This window comes from Ovis canadensis, chromosome 20 (genome assembly GCF_042477335.2).
Source record: "Ovis canadensis isolate MfBH-ARS-UI-01 breed Bighorn chromosome 20, ARS-UI_OviCan_v2, whole genome shotgun sequence".
NCBI classification, from domain to species: domain Eukaryota; kingdom Metazoa; phylum Chordata; class Mammalia; order Artiodactyla; family Bovidae; genus Ovis; species Ovis canadensis.
The window spans coordinates 46,120,029-46,141,114 of record NC_091264.1 but is presented as its reverse complement, the minus strand read 5'-3'; the positions used below and the strand labels follow the sequence as shown (position 1 = coordinate 46,141,114).

The 21,086-nt window shown below is 39.2% G+C and overlaps 3 protein-coding genes across 4 annotated transcripts; 1 reads left to right on the top strand and 2 right to left on the bottom strand.

Moving 5' to 3' along the window:
• The first annotated feature begins 2,722 nt into the window (after positions 1–2,722).
• Positions 2,723–3,103, top strand: LOC138425942 (histone H4). The gene has a single exon (XM_069564381.1). It carries the CDS (start codon positions 2,732–2,734, stop codon positions 3,041–3,043), a length of 312 nt encoding a protein of 103 aa, XP_069420482.1. The 5' UTR covers positions 2,723–2,731; the 3' UTR covers positions 3,044–3,103.
• Positions 3,104–3,961: 858 nt separating this feature from the next.
• Positions 3,962–5,838, bottom strand: H1-6 (H1.6 linker histone, cluster member). The gene has a single exon (XM_069564379.1). It carries the CDS (start codon positions 5,584–5,586, stop codon positions 4,954–4,956), a length of 633 nt encoding a protein of 210 aa, XP_069420480.1. The 5' UTR covers positions 5,587–5,838; the 3' UTR covers positions 3,962–4,953.
• Positions 5,839–6,838: 1,000 nt separating this feature from the next.
• Positions 6,839–21,021, bottom strand: H2BC4 (H2B clustered histone 4). 2 transcript variants are annotated; one of them, XM_069564380.1, is made up of 2 exons: positions 20,546–21,021; positions 6,839–8,836 (listed from the first exon to the last, which is right to left on the bottom strand). In XM_069564380.1, exon 1 carries the CDS (start codon positions 20,933–20,935, stop codon positions 20,555–20,557), a length of 381 nt encoding a protein of 126 aa, XP_069420481.1. In that variant the 5' UTR covers positions 20,936–21,021; the 3' UTR covers positions 6,839–8,836; positions 20,546–20,554. The 2 variants fall into 2 exon arrangements, 1 of the variants encoding a protein (XP_069420481.1); XR_011251456.1 differs by having other exon boundaries at positions 8,000–8,836; positions 20,145–20,959.
• Between the last annotated feature and the right edge of the window lie 65 nt (positions 21,022–21,086).

The following is a 21,086-nucleotide window of genomic DNA, read 5'->3' as shown; positions in this document are numbered from 1 at the left end:
GGAATTCATAGGCCTGGACTCCATCTTAGGCCTGTTCATGCTGATCATGCTCAGCCACCTTTCCAATGACTCTGAACTCTATTTAGTACCTATGAAAACAACAACAGAAGGATAAGACCCCCTCCAGACAGGGGAACCTTGAAGATCATATCTAGGTTACTTATCGCCTAAGAGAAAACATACACTAATCACCCCTTCCTCCAGACAGGCCATAAATTTTTCTGTATCTATCGAAGTGTAACCTCAGATTTATTGATTATTGGCTAATTGTTTGACTGTTTGAGCACATGAGCACATAGCACGTGAATGATGGGGTTATCGGGACTGTATTTTCCTTGGTTTATGTAAGTCTCAAGGAATTTGGAGTGGTGGGTTCAGACACATACACATGGGGTATAAAAGATTTTCACAAATGCTGGTCAGGGTCCTTGGCTAAGGGGAGACTCTGCCTTGGGCCCGCTGGTGTAACAAACTGCACTTCACTATCTGCATTGTCCTTCTGAGTGAGTTTGTTTTCTGGAATGCGTGGCTACAACATAAATATTTCTGTTCTGACAGTCATGGCTTTTTGAGTCAATGTTCATTGAGAAAAGCTTAGAAAAGAAGAAATTGGGAAAAGAAAATAAGAAAAAAGGAACTATATTGTACCTTCATGAATTAAAAAGCATGTGCAGATTTCATGTTTACATATGAACTCTGACCTCATACTTTTCCTCTGTAATGTTTGACATTTCTTCCTAGCTAAGTCGCCTTTATAAGGTGCAGGTTCATAGTGGGAGAAGGTGTTGAAAGGCAGGAGTCCAAAAACTCTCAATTTGGGGCAGAAAAATGCAACCTCATCTAATTATTTTAGAAGTGATATAAACCCTGTACCATGCAGAGCTTTCCTGCCCTCTCCTGAGTCTTTCCTCTCCATTACTGAGTCTCTTCTCCCTTTTTGCCTAAGTCTGATGTTACAGTGTAAGGCCATATTCTCATTCTAAGTCTCACCAATAGACATTTATCAATTAACCAGGATTGGGGTGGGGGTGGGGGAGAGAAGTCTTTTTCAATTTAAATAGAGTGACTCTTACTGTGAAAATTTTCAAAACCTGCAACTGGAAACTAAAGAGAAACTTTTTGATTGAGAAGTCCTTCTCAAACCATACTCAGATCCAATTCTGTTCTATTTTGCTTAAAAACAAACAAAAAACCCCAGGGACTAGCCTGTCCATAACCCTCTGTAATCTAATCAAAATCCTCCCAGGTGAGGGCCCTGTAGGCTTAGAAATTACCTTAATCAAGTATTAGCCCCATCCTCCTATTAATCCCCAACTCTACAAAACATCGGGAGAAGGCACCCCACTCCAGTACTCTTGCCTGGAAAATCCCATGGACGGAGGAGCCTGGAAGGCTGCAGTCCAGGGGGTCGCTAAGAGTCGGACATGACTGAGCGACTTCACTTCACTTTTCACTTTCATGCATTGGAGAGGGAAATGGCAACCCACTCCAGTGTTCTTGCCTGGAGAATTCCAAGGACGGCGGAGCCTGGTAGGCTGCCGTCAATGGGGTCGTACAGAGTCGGACACGACTGAAGCGACTTAGCAGTAGCAGCAGCTACAGAACATGTGTTCTTGTCTCTAAAACTGAAGAAGATTGAGAAAGGATTAATGGAAAAGAGAAAGGAACTTTTAAGAATTGAAGCCCAATTAGACAGGTGCAGAAGGCCAGGAAGAGGGTCCAGGGGCAACTATTACTGAAGCTTACCTTCAAGTTCCTTCTCTCACATGTATTTGCCGAAAGAGTCACGCAGTACATGTTTGAATGGAGAAATTTGCAATTGTTTTTCTATTTTTTTAGTCTTTTCATACACAGGCGTTTTAGTACCAGCGCCTCTTCATCGCCAGGCTTAGAGTTTGTCTTATTAAAATGCGGCCTTTAAAATTGAAACATTAAAAGAATTGAAAGGGAAAGTCCCGTCAGCTATAATACTATGTTCCTTTACATATTACTTTCACGTTCCCCAAGGGACCATTATCTAATTTATTAGTTTTGCTTGCTCATACTCAGTCGTGTCCGACTCTGCGACCTCATGGACTGTAGCCTGCAAGGTTCCTATGTCCATGGGATTTCCCAGGCAAGAATGCTGGAGTGCGTTGCCATTTGCTCCTCCAGGGGATCTTCTCCATTCAGGGATAGAACCCGCGTCTCCTGCATTGGCAGACGGATTCTTTACCACCGAGCCACCTGGGAAGCCCTAATTTGTTAGTTACCGAGCTATGATTGAAGGCAGAAGGGAAGGACGAGATGGCTGGATGGGATCACATATTCAATGGACATGAATTCCAGCAAGTTCAGGGAGATGGTGAAGGTCGCAGAGTCGGATACGACTGAGTGAATGAACAACAGCAACAAAACGTTATGAAAAAGAAATTTGAAGTGGAGCTCTTTGCTCCATGTCCTTGAGCTGATAAGAAAACACTCAACCTGCAAATAGGCACAGGAAAAAAGTGCAAGACAAAAGAGAAACTAAAGCTTTCATTCGATTGAAGGCCACCTCCCCTGCCAGGAGCTCACTGAAGACCGAGGTTTCCTGACCAATGAAAACACTGAAATGTTAATAACCCCCTCCTTGCCCCACCCCCTGATGACCTAATATGGAAAAGCCGCCTGAGCATGCTGTTTTCAATCAGGTCCGCTAGAATGCTATTTAAAGGGCAGTGTCAAAGCTGAAGTTATTGTGACAGCAGTCATGTCTGGCCGTGGGAAGGGTGGTAAAGGTCTTGGTAAGGGGGGCGCTAAGCGCCATCGGAAAGTCTTGCGGGACAATATCCAGGGTATTACTAAGCCAGCTATCCGACGTCTGGCTCGTCGTGGAGGCGTCAAACGTATCTCCGGTCTTATCTATGAAGAGACTCGTGGGGTGCTGAAAGTGTTTCTGGAAAACGTGATCCGGGACGCGGTCACCTACACAGAGCACGCCAAGCGCAAGACTGTTACCGCCATGGACGTGGTCTACGCGCTCAAACGTCAGGGCCGTACCCTTTACGGTTTTGGTGGTTGAGCAAAGCATCTACTTGGAACGTTTACAAAAACTAAAAGGCCCTTTTCAGGGCCGCCCAAATGTTCGCTAAAGAGCTGTTGGACGATACTGAGATGTAAGGAAGTATTTTAAGTGTGAAAGGGAGTTGGCTTAACGCAGTTTCATATACTTCTAGGGGTTGGGAAGTACGACTTATTCATAATGGAAATAGGATTTTAGGCGCGGTAAAACAAACAGCAATAAAAATACTTGCCCTTAAGTTTTGTGCATTTCGATATTCAGCCTTCAAACTGGTTGGCTAACGGTTTTAATAGCACAAAGTTTAGCATTATCGCCCACACAACACATAGCTATGTAAATGAGGGCTCTTTGCGGACAAGCTTTCATTGGCCGATTATCACTGTGGTGGAAAAAAAATCCGCTACGTTACAAAGCTGGTTTCCTGTTAGCTAAGGCATAGAGCTTCATAAGGGTATCTGGAACAATCCGATTTATGCCCGGCTCTGAAGGGCGCTGGAATAAAGGCACAGAGTGGTCTAACCGGTTCCGCACAGGTTTGTGTGGTGCTTGGCAGCCGGCCCACTGCTGGGTGGGATGAAGCCAGCCTCCTTTGTCTCGGGTACAGAAAATGGGCTCAACTGCCTTTTTTGGCAAGTGAAGAATTTTCCTTCATTATCCCAACTCCGTAAAACAGTGGCCACTTTACCCAAAGTTCTGAGCTGTGGCTGATTGAATACAAATTGAAACTATTGTGTTTAGTTACTTTCCATACAGGAAATAATTTTTCTTCAGAGGTCCGATTATACAAATGAATTCAGACAGTATATGTCCTAGTGAATCATCTGTAGAACATGGCTGTGTGCGAAACTGCTAAAATTACATAGTTTTAAATTGACTTTGTTCGAAGTCGCCCCAAATACCAAGGCCCAAAACAAGATGAACAGTATAAATGTGTTATTTACGAGGAACTTTAAATAAGGCTAAATTACAAATTAAGTAAAAACAAACTAAATTGTTCAAAGTGAAAAAGATGCTTTTCCTAATACAAGCATAAAGGTTACATTGAGCCTCCAACATCTCTATACATCGTTTAACATTTTTCAGCCTGTGTAGGGCAATATGAACAAGACTCACTCTCTTCACTGACAACCACAATTATATTGACTATATTACAAAATCAAATTTTAATACATGTGCTTAACATATAGAAAATAATCTGCTTTCATAGTAACGAAGACAAAATTTTCAATATTCTTGCAAATTGTAAAACGAAAACGTTTGATTTACAAAAAATCACAGTGGAAAGATGTTTAAATAAGTAAAAAAAAAAACTTCCCACTAACCCAAATTGAGACCTTGGTTTCCCTACATTAACCCCTGTTAAGTCCATGGATACGGAGTTCAGAACCTTTGTACAGAATGATACATAAAAGTACATACTGGAGTAGAATTAGGTGAAGAAACTAAACAAAACATGGTAAAACATAGTTGAGGCATGGGACAGATCTCCACTCAGAAACGGCCTAAACTTTAAATGCAGTAGCTCTCGAAGAGGGATTCTCTAGTGGTGCAGATGGTAAAGAATATGCCTGCTAATGCAAGATACCTGGGTTTGATCCCTGGATCGGGAAGATGCTCCTAGAGAAGAGAATGGCTGCCCCTTCCAGTATTCTAAGAGCATTTAAGAACTTAAGGAATGTGCCCTGATTTTGTTAGGATGGACAATTCTCTGGAATTGGACACTACCCACGCTAAAGTATCTGTACTCTATGTCCAACGAGATAAATTTCACCACATCACACGTTCATTTATCAAATACTTAGAACCAGTAGTCTTCCAGAGACTTCTGGAAACGATGTTACACCCTCCTAAAATCACTTGGGTGGCTCTGAAAAGAGCCTTTGGGTTCTATGAAAACTGGTGAAGAAGTATTACTTCTTGGTTGTTGCATTCCTAGTATTAGTTTCCTGCTGGGTCAGCTTAGCCTTCCCAGTTTTGGGGTTTCCTGCCCTGGCCTGCGCTGGGCTCTTCCGTTGTTTGCATTTGGTTCTTTTGGTTTTCCCCCCATTCCTAGCAGCTATCTGAGCCGCCGTGGTCCTCGGCTTCTTAGCTCTTTTGTTGGCTTTACCAGTCTTCGGAGACTTTGAATCTCTGGATGAGACCAGCTTCCTACTCTTCGCAGAAGGTTTTTTGACTTTTCCCTTACTAAGTTCAGGAGCAGCCTTCTTGATGAGCTTGAAAGAGCCGGACGCACCGGTACCCCTAGTCTGTACCAGGATTCCCTTGCTCACCAGGCCTTTGAGACCCAGCTTGATGCGACTATTGTTTCTCTCCACGTCGTAACCTGCAGCTGATAGCGCTTTTTTCAGCGCAGCCAAAGACATGCCAGCTCTCTCCTGGGAGACCGAAAGTGCCTCAGTAATCAACTTGGACACTGATGCGCTTGCTGTTTTCCGATTCACACCCGTCAAGCCAACTGGCTTCTTTACCCGCTTTCTCGCTTGAGGTTTGTCCATAGAAGCCAGAACCTGGTCGGCTGGAGCGGCAGGCGCCGTCTCAGACATAACAGCAAAGAAAAACAGAACATATTATTCAGGAACTACGCTAAAGTGTCGCGGGTTGGGGGCGGGGAGGAGGCCCTCAGGGCTTTATATAGGGCAGGACGCGCTGTGATTGGTTCATCGCTCAGGCACCGCCCCCGCCCCTTGGAGGAGGAGCATTTGTGTTTGTTTCACTTCCAAAAATTGAATACCTCAAAAATCTCTTGCACGGAATTGCCCAGGTTCTACTGTCGAATAATCCATAGAGATACAGATTTCAGATGCCTTTTCAATTTTTAATGAAAAATCACTCTGCATGCCAAAGCTATTCAATAAAGCTCTCAATTGTCACCAAAATTTAAAGAGAAGAACAAAACCTCCTCTTTTCCTTGTAAATATAAACGTAACTTTAAAGGAAAGACTTATCTCATGTTTCCTGAGTGGTCTTCCAAATGGTTGGCTTCCAGTTGGTGGAAAAAATAAATTACTCACACCTTTATTCTAGTTGAAAATTATTTATGTACATGAAGGAAGTAACACATATCTTAGAAGTCTCACTGCAGACTTGAAAGATGCTTTTAGAATTGTTGAAAAAACTTCAGGGTTCCACCTTATTTGGGCAAACACAATCTAATAAATCATGATCTACAGGCATGTGGATTGTTTGTGACTAAAACAACTTCTCAGTCTCTACAGCTTGATAGCAGACCCTCAAGCATGAAGTAAATAATACAGATCTCACACATGATATCTGCTTGGCCAAAATCAGGTTCTCTTGTGGCGAGTGTCCTAAACTGAGTTTTATTTCTGGTTTCGTTAGTTGAGATCTTACCCCCTATGCCCATCCCCATCTCCTTGACACTTCACTGTAAAAACAAAACAAGCAAGCAAACAAACAAAAACCCTCAACGAAACAGATACAATCCCTCCTCTTAATATAAAATCTGAGGCAGGAACCCTGATATGAAGAGCTCATTGGAAACCACAGACCCAGATCTCTAAAAGGACTGGCCTGGCAGGTGTGTCTACAGAGCTGTGGGGAAAGAATGATTACGATAATGTAATACTTCTTCTGAAATACTTCAGAGGAAATCAGATGATGAGACTTGCAAACTTCTTATTGCAAGAAATAGAAAATAGAAAATTTTTTTCTATTTTTTAAAATAGAAAAATCTCTCACTCTCTTTGCTTCACATCCATGTGCCCACATGTGCACCTACAGACAAACATCTGAAACAAAAACTCTGAAAACAATGCTACCTTAAGGGCGCTCTGATACATTTTAATCCAGTTTATTAAAAAAAATGCTGGTTGTAAATCATGAGATTGATTTCACAGCCTACTAATACATTCTGACCCTTTGAAAATTTTTTCTCCTTAGATTACATTTTACTGAGGACTCTTTTAACGTGTATTTGGTTTCCCTGAACTTTGGCGATCCCTTAGAGGTTGTGCCATTAAATGTCAGTGATTTAGGGTTGGATTATGGAATGGACAGAATATATCATTGCTGTAAAAATAACAAAGAATGGAATTTTTAAAAATTCTTAGATTCCATAATTTAATATTCATAGAAAAAAGACTCATATTTTGCATTATAAATCTAAAACGCACCATAAAAATAAGCTCACACATATATACAGTATATATGTGAGAATCGTTGTCCCAAGTATTTTTCCTTGAAAAAATAAAAAAAAAGGTAGGAATTTATTTTATATATGAGGAACCTGAGTCACAGAAAAGTTACATAACTTGCTAGTCACTAGTCTTAGAGCTAGTGAGCAGGAAAGCTGGGACTTTATTTCAAGAAGTCTATCTTCAAAAGGCTCTGCTTCTCCCATCTCACTCTTAGTCTTCTCAAACAAAATAGACTGGTGGCTTAAACAATAGAAATTTATTTCTTCACCACTTTGGAGGCTAGAAAAGGCCAGGGTGCCAGTATGGTCAGGTTCCGGTGACACCTCTTTTCCTGTCCTATAGAGGGCTGCCTTCTTGCTGTGTCCTTATATAGTCTTTCTTTAGTGCATGCGCACCAGAAGCATGATGGCTCCCTCTTTCTCTTCTTGTGAGACCTGGAATCCTATTGGATTAGGGACCCATCTTTATGACCTCTTTAACCTAAATTACCTCCTAAAAGCTCTGTCTCCAAATATAGTTACAAAGGCGGTTAGGGTCTCAGCAAATGAATTTGGAGAAGGGCAGTGCATAAGTCAATCCATAGCGTCGCTTTTCTCATGTACTGGTTAGGAGGCTTGTATGAGACAATGTAGGTAAAAGTAGTTTTAGTTACACAGGGCCACACCTGGTTCATTATTCCAGCATTGTCCTGGGCAGAGGAGGCACCTGATAAATAGTTGTTTCTTGATCTTAACCTAAGATCCTACCTACTTATTCTTTACATGGTGCTTTCCCATGGAATGATTGCAGTTACGACCACTATTTTACAGCAGTTTATTTTTTATGGGTTCATGGCAAATAAAAGTATGGGGAAAAATACTACCTCCACTCAAAAAAGGAAATTACAGTTCAATTTTTTTAAAATCTGTCTGTTTAACAATGCTTTAAAAGTGTTCTCAGTAAAAATGACAGCTATGAAAACAAGAATTTTTAAATTATACTGGGATTATAAACTGGCATAGTCCTTCTGAAAGGTAATTTGACAATGTATATATTAAGAATATTAAAAAATGATTTTACCTTGGGATTTAGTATTCTACTTCTAGAAGTCTATTCTAAGGAAATAAATATTTAAACAAAGATTTACATACAAAGAAGTGTGACCTATATGACTTATAATGCATAAAAATGGAACTCAATCTAAGTAGCCAGTAACAGAGGACTACTTGTATCAGTAATAATATACCCATTAAATAATGTTTCTAGGCATATTACTTAGAAAACTCAATATGTGTACATATATAGCATGATACTTAAATTTGGTTTTTAAATGACATATTTTTATAGGTGAATCTCATATATGTTCATATTCATATATTCATAGGTCTTATATACATATAGAAAAGAGATACTAATATTTGTTTTAATTTTCTGTTATGTATTTTTCTTCTTGCAAATTTCTCAAATGACCATTTAATATTTTTATACTCAAAATAAATGCTTTAGCCAGGTTCTCATTGCTTTTTCCATGATGGTTGAAAATATTTTTTATCTGCTTCTGGTATCAGTCATTTTCATTGACTTATTTTTGAGATATAATAAAGTTCAGCGGTGACCAGCAGTGGGAAAATACTTTTCTAAAGCCCATTTGCTCCTCCTGTAAAAAGAGAGATTGATTGATTAATTCACTTCTATAATTCATCAAATATCTGATACTGACTCAGAACAACAATAATCACAATGGCTAATGTTCTTTGGATGTTTGTTCTGTGCTGGGCAGTGCTCTAACCACTTTATAGGTACCAATGCATTTATTCTTGCACAAGCTTCTGAGGTACCTATAATGGTACTCCGTGGTTTATAGTTGAGGAAATTAAGGCTCGGAGAGATTGAGTTTCCCAGGCGGGACAGCTGTGGGATGGTGTGCCACCCTCTACAGTAAACCCAAACCCTCCAGTGCTTGAGTCTGTGTGCACTCGTAAATAAAAGATGAGCATGAACTAGTTAGTGTCCAGCAAGTCAGGTTTGAGTTAAGTCTTGAAGGGCGGGTAGTCATTTATCAGGTGAGGAAAGAGTGTTAGGGCTTTCACAAAGGAGACATAGTGACAAAGGTGATGGGGATTTTCTAGGGTGAGGTGCTTTGTGGTGAGCCTTGTGGAACCGCTTGTGAGGAATGAGGAAGGCGCTTGCATGACGACATGTTGATGAGTTCCAGCTTGTTATTCCCACATTAAGCAGTTTTAACAGTTCCCAGAAGCCTCCCTTCTCTCAGATGCTCATCCCTCTGGGCTGCTGGCAGATGCAGTCATTCCCCACTTTTAAATAAGCCAAATCACACACCTAATGGAAATATACCCAAATGCTTAGTCTCTTTCTTGGGCTGTTACAAAGTATATTTTCCAACTCCTCTTAGGGTGCTAGAAGAAGACACAAGTACTCAAGACACTTCAAAAGTAGAATGTATAGGGCTTTGGTTTCTCTTCTTTTTCTCATTCCTGGGTCTTCCTCCAAGAGCTGGGTAAGCACTTTGCAACTAACATTTTACTGTTTGAGAATAAACTGAGTTAACAGAGGAAAGCACTTAAGACTAGTAGCTGGCTCATACTAAGTGCTACACTAGTATTAGCTACTCTTGTTATATTGAACATTTTAATGAGTGCTAATGTGCAAATTATATCTACCGATCCTCTTGATTCCCCTGTTTTATATTTTCCCTTTCCATAGCACTAATTCCTTTCTCATATTCTATATAATTACTTATTGTAACTATTGCTTGTTGCCTATCTTCTCTGGCTGAGATGTAAGCTCCAAGAGGACAGTGACTTTGTCTTTTTCCAAGAGATCATCACTGAAGATGGCTCCTTGGCCTTTAAACAAACAAGAACCAGAGGATGGTCCATAGGGCCAAAGGAGAAAGGGAAGAAACCCTTCCTTAGACCATCCTGCAACTCTGTCTACATTCCTTCTGTGGTAGAAATAACAAAGATGGAGTTCTAGCATATGTGGGAGGCTAAAAACCAAGAAAAGCAAAGCATGTGCAACTCTGACTGCAGTGTAGAACATGAGACAGAGGGCAGGGGGAAGAGCCCATCAAATTGTGTTTCATGTCAGTAAATGTAAGTCATTAGACATTTGACCAAACCCATAGAACGTACAACATCAAGAATGAATCCTAAGGTCAACTACAGACTGTGGGTGATCATGCTGTTGTGTCAATATAAGTTCATCCTTGGTTGGCTAAAAATATATATATATATACCATTCTGATGAGTGATGTTGATAATGGAAAAGGCTACACGTGTTTGTGTGTGTGTGTGTGGTGGGGGAGGTAAGGGATATTTTAGAAATCTCTGTACCTCCCTCTCAATTTTGTTGTAAACCAAAACTGATCTAAAAATATCTTTAAAAATATATATGTAGGGGAAAAAAAATCCAATCCACTCACACTATTTATGTCTAGAATTGATGGAGTCAGGCTCAGTCTCAGATGCTTAGAGTCAAGCATGCTGAGCACTTTCCAGAACTTCCAAAAAACTTTCACCCTGATGCTTGCTGGTATCCTTGACCCACCTTGGAAGCTAGCAGGCATTCTTCCTTTCAAGATCTCAGAACTTGCATCATCTCTATAGAATTCTTAAATATGTAATTGTATTTATTTCTTTCAATTTAAAAAAAAATATGTATTTCAGTGCACTAAAGCCAAAATGCATGTGTTTAAAAATCTAGTGAGTAACATCTATCATCTGAATTGTTCATGCAGATCCAGCAATGAAAAGGGCACATTTAAATCGTTGATATTTTTATATCTTGTCCTACAACAGAGATAAGGTCAATTATATTAGGGAAAAAAGTGAAAAGAATATAAAGAAAAACAAAGAAGAAGAGGAGTAGAGAGAAAAAAGAAAATGGGAATAAGGTTTTATCTTTATTGCTTTTGAAGCCAATTCTTTTACTGTTCGAGAACTTGGGCTGAAAGTGATAAGATCAAGGTTTTACCCCAGTATCTCCTCCTCTATCTATGTCAGTTTCCTCACAGAATGAGACAAGCCTTGGCATTTTTGTTCCTTCATCCCTCTGAGCCTGGAGCTGGGACATCTAACACCATGAATACCCATAGAAAGACAAAACTAGCTCTTTCTATTAATTATAATACAAATTGCTTATTAGATGATAAGGTTATGTGAGTCTTTAAATAAGCAAATCAAAGCCTCATTTTCCTCTCTCAGAACTGATGTGAGACAATAAGAAAGTCGCTGATTCTCCAAATTTACTTTCTTTTTCCTAATTTACAATAAACATATAGTACTTGAGGATATGTCAAGCTAATTTTCAGAGTCCAGAAAGTTTAATCAGAGTCTAGATTTGCTGACAATTTCACAGGCAACTGTGTATTTGGCCCAATTTATTTTCATGCTTAGTCATCCAGGATTGCACAAGGTGAAAGTTTGGAAAAGCCTACTCATTTTTAATGCTTTTGAATTTAGGTCTGTTGAACTGCAAAGTACTGAATCTATACATCTTTACAAATCTGGAAGTTTCAAGACAAATTATAGCTATCATTCTTTATGTCCTTAGGTATATGCTTAGGGACCTAATCAAGTATAAATGGAGAAAGAAAATGCATGTTCGTTTGACTTGTTGGGCCAATGTAAATTCACTGGAATCCACTGGCAATCTTTTCATATTGCTTTTGAAATTCCTATCAAGGTCTTCAATCATAAGCTGCCTTAGTTCCCTTTAGGATGTAAAGAAGGATATAAGTGAAACTTGTTAAACATCACACAAAAAGTGAGTACCTATTATGGGCCAGGCACTCTTCAAAATATGTTCTATGCATTAAAGATCTTTTTTTTTTTTTCATTAGAGGTCTTTGATCATCACAAACATCTAGAAGGTACGTGCTATTACTATCATCCTCAAGATAGAGAAGAAGCACAGAGAGATTAATGGCTTGCATCAGTCTCACAGCTAATAATTGGCAAGCTGGGAGTTAAATTTGGAGGTTCTATCTCCAGGGGCTACACTTTAGTCATCAGGGAGCAATGCTGTGCCGTCAGTTTACTGGCATCATATCATTTCTAGGACAAATATTTTATATTTGTAATTTCATTTAATCCTCAGCCCATCTTCATAAGTAGGTAATTATTATCACACCACAGGCTCAGAATAGTAGGTCTGTCAAACAGTAACTCAAAGTTGTTCTACTAATTATTAGCACACTGTTTACTTGTGTATAAGGTATGTCAAGAAATAGATGGTTTCATCCAAAAAGGTCAAAAAAGATGTCTATATAATATAAAGAAGGGAGAAAATGCCTGTAGACTGTCCATGAACAGGATATCATGTTTGTACATTATTTTCAGTAGGAAAGAGTTCACTGTGGACAATCTGTTCTTACATAGACCAAAGAGGATTTAAAAATAATGATGATAATTCTCTCTAAATTCTCAGGATTGGCTGTGAAGCATAATGTGACAGGCTGCCTCTGTGTAATATATTCCACCAACTCTCAATCAGTATTTTCATTTTCATTTAGGCTATATCTTCACCATTTCCAGCATCAAAGTCTCTCAACTTCCCCACTTTGATCAAGACTCTTATAAAGCTGTAGTAGGTTTTAGTCTCCTCTTTGGAACATTTTGTCATTTGCATATTAAACAAAGAAGGAGAACAAAAAGTTCATGAGGGCAATCACATATATAATAAAAAAATATTTGAAATCTCTTTTATCTTCAAGTACTTAATTGATATGTCTTAAATAGAAGAAATAGAAATACAGATAAACAATAGAATGGGAAAGACTAGAGATCTCTTCGAACAAAGCTAGTGGAGGTGATAGAATTCCAGTTGAGCTATTTCAAACAAAGCTAGTGGAGGTAATGGAATTCCAGTTGAGCTATTTCAAATCCTAAAAGATGACGCTGTGAAAGCGCTGCATTCAATATGCCAGCAAATTTGGAAAACTCAGCAGAGGCCACAGGACTGGGAAAGGTCAGTTTTCATTCCAATCCCAAAGAAAGGCAATACCAAAGAATGCTCAAACTACTGCACAATTGCACTCATCTCACATGCTAGCAAAGTAATGCTCAAAATTCTGAAGCCAGGCTTCAACAGTATGTCAACCATGAACTTCCAGATGTTCAAGTTGGATTTAGAAAAGGCAGAGAAACCAGAGATCAAATTGCCAACACTGCTGGATCATCAAAAAAGCAAGAGAGTTCCAGAAAAACATCTACTTCTGCTTTATTGACTATGCCAAAGCCTTTGACTGTGTGGATCACAATAAACTGTGGAAAATTCTGAGAGATGGAAATACCAAACCACCTGACCTGCCTCTTGAGAAATCTGTATGCAGTTCAAGAAGCAACAGTTAGAATTGGACATGAAACAACAGACTTGTTCCAAATAGGAAAAGGTGTACATCAAGTTTGTATATTGTCACCCTGCTTATTTAACTTCTATGCAGAGTACATCATGAGAAATGCTGGGCTGGAAGAAGCAGAAGCTGGAATCAAGATTGCCGGGAGAAATATCAGTAACCTCAGATATGCAGATGATACTACCCTTATGGTAGAAAGTGAAGAACAACTAAAGAGCCTCTTGATGAAAGTGAAAGACGAAAGTGAAAAAGTAGGCTTAAAACTCAGCATTCAGAAAACTAAGATCATGGCATCCACTCCCATCACTTCATGGCAAATAGATGGGGAAACAATGGAAACAGTGACAGACTTTATTTTTTGAGCTCCAAAATCACCGCAGATGGTGACTGCAGCCATGAAACTGAAAGACGTTTGCTCCTTGGAAGAAAAGTTATGACCAACCTAGACAGCATATTAAAAAGCAGAGATATTACTTTGCCAACAAAGGTCCATCTGGTCAAAGCTATGGTTTTTCCGGTAGTCATGTATGGATGTAAGAGTTGGACTATAAAGAAAGCTGAGCACCGAAGAACTGATGCTTTCGAACTGTGGTGTTGAAGACTCTTGAGAGTCCCTTGGACTCTGCAAGGAGATCCAGCCAGTCCATTCTAAAGGGAAGCAGTCCTGAATATTCACTGGAAGGACGGATGCTGAAGGTGAAACTCCAGTACTTTGGCCACCTCATGCAAAGAACTGACTCATTTGAAAAGACCCTGATGCTGGGAAAGATTGAAGGCAGGAGGAGAAGGGGATGACGAGGATGAGATGGTTGGGTGGCATCACTGACTCAATGGACATCAGTTTGAGTAAGCTCCGGGAGTTGGTGATGGACAGGGAGGCCTGGTGTGCTGCAGTCCATGGGGTCACAGAGAGTTGGACACAACTGAGCGACTGAACTGAACTGAACTGAAAATAGAACAGCTCTCAAAGATCATCTTCATGGAATTAAGTTAAATAAGTGTCATTTTTTCTAATTGCAGTTTTAACTACTTCAGCCATACTCAGAAATAAATTATGAAGTACACAGTCTTTTGTTCAAGAACTTTTAGTCAAGGTACAGAGGACTACATTCCAAGGATTTTAAATTATTTTTAAATACTCGTGAGTCCTCATTCTCTCAGTAATGACCCTGTGTACTGTAGCTGGCCAGGCTCCTCTGTCCATGGAATTTTCCAGGTAGGAATACTTGAGTTACCATTTCCTCCTTCAAGAGATCTTCCCAATTCATGACTCAAACCCATGTCTCATGTGACTCCTACATTGGCAGGCACTGCACCACCTGGGAAAGCCAAACACAGAGAGTCTTCTAATACTTGGGAAGAATAAATCTGAAATCTAATCATTGGAAAAACAGATAATGGAGAAAAGGTCAAAGAGTAACACAAAAGGAAGAAGAAGGGAAAAGCGATCTATTCTAGATCTCATCTGGATCTGTAGAATCTTAAGAGGAAGACTTCCTACTTTCCAAATTCTGAAAATCTTTTAGTAAGTATCCAGATTCACTTTTCAATGAGAGTGTATATCCAAGTGGTAGAATTCTAAATGTGTTTACTATGTGAAAAAAATAATCCATTAGTCGTGAAGCTTTAAAAACACTCATAGTTTAAAATATTGGAAATGGCCTTTCCTAGCATTATTATGACTTCCCTGGTGGCACAGACGGTAAAGTGTCTGTCTACAATGTGGGAGACCTGGGTTCAATCCCTGGGTTGGGAAGATTCCCTGGAGAAGGAAATGGCAACCCACTCCAGTACTCTTGCCTTGAAAATCTCATGGACAGAGGAGCTTGGTGCAGGCTACTGCCTATGGGGTCGCAAAGAGTCGGGCACGACTGAGTGACTTCACTTTAGCATTATTAAGGGCTTCCCCCTGGTGGCTCAGACGGTAAAGCCTCTGTCTACAATGTGGGAGACCTGGGTCCAAGCCCTGGGTTGGGAAGATCCCCTGGAGAAGGAAATAGCAATCCATTCCAGTACTATTGCCTGGAAAATTCCATGGACAGAGGAGCCTGGTAGGCTACAGTCTATGGGGTCACAGAGTCGGACACGACTGAGCAACTTCACTTTCACTTTCCGTGGTGGCTCAGGTGGTAAAAAGAATCTGCCTGCAACTCGGGATACCTGGGTTGGGAAAATCCCCTGGAGGAGGGCATGGCAACCCATGCCAGTATTCTTGCCTCGAGAATCGCCATGAACAGAGGAGCCTGGTGGGCTATAGTCCATGGGGGTGCAAAGAGTCAGACATGACTAAGCACAGCACAGCATTGTTAAAAGTTGACACTTTTTAAAATGTCTCTTTTAATACAACTTTTAATTTTACATTAGTTAGAGGTGTGTTTGTTAAAGTCTTTGTTTGACATGTAGATTGCATTTATTTTATATATGATAAGTGTAGCCAACATTAGTTTCAGGAAACATCTGATAATTGAAACATGTTACAAGTGAAGAAAAGACAAGTCACATGGATTTTTTAGTACAATTTCAAATGATAAGAGTTTGAGACTACTCAGATGTAGATTATATCATTATTATTATGGTTAGAAATAAAATTTTAGTATAGTAAAAATAAAGTTTTGTTTTTATAGTAAAAATTAAAATCTTTTAGGTAATTATACTTTAAATTATTTGTATTATCCTCTTAGCAGTTAGTAAGTGATATAGATTGATATGTTCTAATAAGAATATTTTATCTATGATCTCATTTTTTATTATTTAAAAGGATTACATATATTCCCAGGTTGTAAAAAAAAAAAATCCATATATTTTGAAACAATAACATGAAATTGACTTGTTAATGTTCACTGTCCCACCTTTATGGTTTTTCAAGTTATACTAATTGGAGATAAGGCAAGATTCAATCACTTGTTACGTCTTTGAGCTAATCAACATTTTTGTAAAATCTGAACTAGTTTGTGCTTGCTGTTGGAGTTATTTTTGGTTACATGACTATAAAGTCTGTGGGTGGTTTTATTTGGATAGTCAATTTTTATTGAGGGGATGGTTGATAAATATAATGATAAATTCAAAGTTTTAACAGCAGCTCTAAAGTGCATTTACTTTATCAGCATAAATAAGACAGCACATATTAAATTGAAATTGCTACGTTAATGCATGCTTCCCCAGTGGTTCAGATAGTAAAAATATGCCTGCAATGCAGGAGACCCAGGTTTGATCCCTGGGTAAGGATGATACCCTGGAGAGGGGAATGGCAACCCATTCCAGTATTCTTGCCTACGGAATTCCCTGGACAGAGGAGCCATGGGGTCATAAGGAGTCAGATACAACTGACTGACTTACACACACGTCGCATTAATGAACAACTTCCCATTAAATGAACAGACGAAACATAGCCATTGTCTGTGTATAGATTTGTGTTTCTCTGTAGCTATAGTACTTGGTAGAGTCAGAGCTGTTTGTATTAACAACTAGGAAGCAGGCAACTGTATTCCTTCACAGGCATAAAGAAACTGGGAGGCCGTCCAAAACCTTCCCTGTTCTCTGGGCTCACATGTATCCTTTACTTACACCCTTTACAGATTTAAAGTGGCAAAAACAAGCATACCTATTCCCATTCTCCGAAGGCATCTATATGCTCTCTAACCTATTAATCTATAATCATTCTCAACTGTGTAAAAATAAAAGGCTTGCACAGTTCTAACTGTTTTTAGTGATGTGTATTTTGTACTCTCCAATTTAGAAATTGCTCAGGTATCCAAAGATTAGGCATTCATTTACTCAATTTAATACCACCTAAATTTTGTAGTATCTATTAAACTTTGAATTCACGATTTAAGTTGACACAGAGTCAATATGATTTGTAATCTTATAAAAATTAATTGCATTTTAAAAGTGACATTCCCTATCCACTTTATCACTATTTTGTGATAATTTAGTTCAATGCATAGTTAACACAATGTAGAATTTTAAATAAATAGATGTTAACTCATCTAATCACTAAACCAAGTTGAAGTAACTTAGCAAATTTAAATTAGCTCTTTTTTTTTTGAAAGAAAATAATCCCTAAGCTTGGTAAACTAGAATATTACGGTAACATTACTTTTACATTATGACAATAATAAATAAAAAGACATAGATCCATTTTTAAAGCAAATTTTTTAAGCCAGTAAATTTATCCAAAAAGTTATATTAGAAATGTTTGATTTTTTTCCTATAGAATTACAAGCCATGTATTAAAATATTTAAGTTGTTTGAAGATAGTGGAGTAGTTTTGTTTCTTATCTCATAACTTGTTAACAATCACTACTAATTAAATTCCATGAAACTTTCTCTTTTTTTCCCTGAGTTACCACTTAAGACGTAGCCACATTTAAAGAATCAGGAGAATTTGATTTTCCTCTTATTTTAAATTGATGTATTTAGCCTTTATATAAGCTATTTAAAATTTGAGTTTACATTATAATTTTTAAAATTTCCTGCTGAAGTAGATAATTTGTTTAAAATTATTTGTATTCATAAGGCTTTAAGATTCTCAACCACCGTACAATTTTTAGAGGAGCTAATTGTGAAATGTAACAAAAATTAAAGATTTAATTTAAAAACAGCACAGAGATTTAAGTATGTTAATCGGTTAAACAAACAAATGTGATTATGATTAGAGATGCCTTGAGGAACACTATCGCTGAGAATATGAGTTAAGTCTTTCATATCCTTCAAAGGTTGGGAGGAAGTTCTAGTTTCCAGTGCCATATCCCTCACAATGAACTCTTTAAGGATTGTAAACTATTAAATGTTTGTTTTAATACAGGTATTGGAAGTGCTTTCTCTCTTTTTTTTAACGTGATTCAATAGCTCTATTTATAATGGCATATTTCTTCTCTCTTCTGACTTTACTTAAAGAAGAGACAATTTTTTTTTTTTTAATTACTGAATCATAAACTTTTGAGGCTTTGGGATACCAAGACAGGCCAATTCCATGAAGAAGATTCTATTTCCTTGTTTTTTTCCTTCAGTTTACTGTTAAGTCTACAATTTTATTAAGGTAAAAAGTTTTAGGTGGCTATTTTATATTCACATTATTTTTGATGCAGGAATATTGCTTTTGCTGATAGTAACAATTATTTGGACTCATACTGAGTAATCACAAACAATTTTGAAAGAAACTCTGATTTTTAGTTAAAAGAACACACAGTATATAGACACAAAACACCAAATACAGTTGATCCCATCAAAGGCTAGAAAGATAAACACCAGCTTCCCGATCCTATGTTCTCAATTGCCAGAGAATATCAGAATCCTCAAACAACCCCCAAAAGATTTAGAAATGAACCAAATTCGATCCTGTCCTTTGCCACCTATTAGGTGACTCAGGGGTGAAGAATCCACCTGTAATGCAAGAGACTTGGCGGGAGCCTCAGGTTCAATATCTGGGTCCGGAAGATTCCTTGGAAAAGCAAATGGCAACCCACTGCAGTATTCTTGCCTGGAAATCCCATGGAGAAAGGACTCTGGCAGTCTACAGCCCATGAGGTCACAGAAGAGTTGGACACAACTTGGCGACTCAACAGTAACAAAATCTCTTACTGTGCGTGGGCGATCAGTTGCTCAGGCTCAGTCGTTCAGTCAATTTTCCAGGCAAGAATACTGCAGTGGGTTGCCATTTCCTACTCCAAGAAGGTCTACAAGATCCAGGGGATTGTCTTGATCCAGGGATGGTTGCATCTCCTCCACAGGCAGGTGGGTTGAATTCTTTAGCACTGCGCCAATCACTTAATGATCTAATCGAAAAACCACTAATGTGTATCCAAACGGCAAAAATTTTAGCATGCATGAGCCGAGGGAAGAGAAACAGAAAACTCAAAAGTGCCCAGTGCTAGACGAACTATATATTCAGGTCACATTTCTATTGATTAAGGTAAGACTCAGGTAAACAATGTCTCGGTGGACTCTTCAGAAATAAACTGTTAAGTGTTAATGATTAGTCAGCCTGCTCCTGTATTGAAGAGAAATCAAGCAAGAATTACTTCATCCAATAAAGACAAACCAGAATTTATATGTGAGGAAAACAGGAAGAGAACGAAATAAAAACCTTGTAGGCAGCCTGGGTTTTTTAAACCTATGTTTGAACCTAATTTTCAAACCCTTGTTTGAACCTATTTTGGGTAAACAGATTAGGCAGAGGAGAGGTTCGTCTGATTTGGATCCTCAAGCATGGGGCAGGCTCATTAGAGGTATGGGAAAATCCTATGACAGCTGTTAAGGGACTTGGAAACAGTTTGAAGAGCTGATGTGAAAAGCATATGCCATTGACCTATATTTACACTTCTACCTTATTTAGGCCGGGGCTGCACTTCATTTCTTAGCATAACTTCCAGGTTAGGCAGCCGGTGATTGTGGAGCTGTTCCAATGGAGCCCTGAATAGTGAGCTCCAGACAGGCCTCTGTATTTTTCGCAGGTGTCAAAGAAAACTGAACACTGAAGATCACAGGGTTTTAACGTTAAGTAATCAAATAACATTGCATCTTACCCCAAATCGTTAAATTCTTTGTTTCCCTTGTAGCACAGATTTTATGCCTTTAATCTACTCACCTTTTTTAGAGGATGGAAACGTTACTCCTAGGTGCGCTTTTCCCCTCCCTTAACCCGTCCTGCCCAGCGACTCCCTGGTTTGGGAATTTTGTGTGCTACACACTGTATGCTAAATACAATTGCGACACTTTTCCTCCGCCCGCCTAGTTTCCCTGCCTTCCGTTACTAACCCACAGTTCAGCCGTGATGTAGACTTGTCTAGTTGCAAGCCTCTTAAACAGATATTACAAAGCCTCTATTGTTTTTTTTTTAAATATAACTTCTCATTCAGATTAGCATTCTAGTTCCGTCAGTCCTTAGGCCCAATAATGAAAGTCCAACGTGCATAGATTACAGCTCTCTCTGTGCACACGTGGGTGGCTCTTAAAAGAGCCTTTGGGGTTAGGTGTAAAGACGCTTACTTGGCAAGTTTACTTGGAGCTGGTATACTTGGTGACAGCCTTGGTACCCTCGGATACAGCATGTTTGGCCAACTCCCCGGGCAACAGCAGGCGCACGGCCGTCTGGATCTCCCTGGATGTGATGGTCGAACGCTTGTTGTAATGCGCAAGGCGCGATGCCTCGCCCGCAATACGCTCGAAGATGTCGTTGACGAAGGAGTTCATGATGCCCATGGCCTTGGACGAGATGCCGGTATCCGGGTGGACCTGCTTCAGCACCTTGTACACATACACAGAGTAGCTCTCCTTCCGGCTGCGCTTGCGCTTCTTCCCATCTTTCTTCTGGGCCTTGGTCACCGCCTTCTTGGAGCCCTTCTTCGGGGCAGGAGCGGACTTGGCTGGCTCAGGCATTTTAAAACCTGAAAACACGAAAGATAAATGGAAAATAGGAAGCAGATTTCTGCTACTTATAGGGCCTTTATGCTAATGAGGGATGCAGAACGCGTCTTAGTTAATTGGAAGATAAACAGCAAGGTTGTCATCTATGGGCAGAACTATGCAA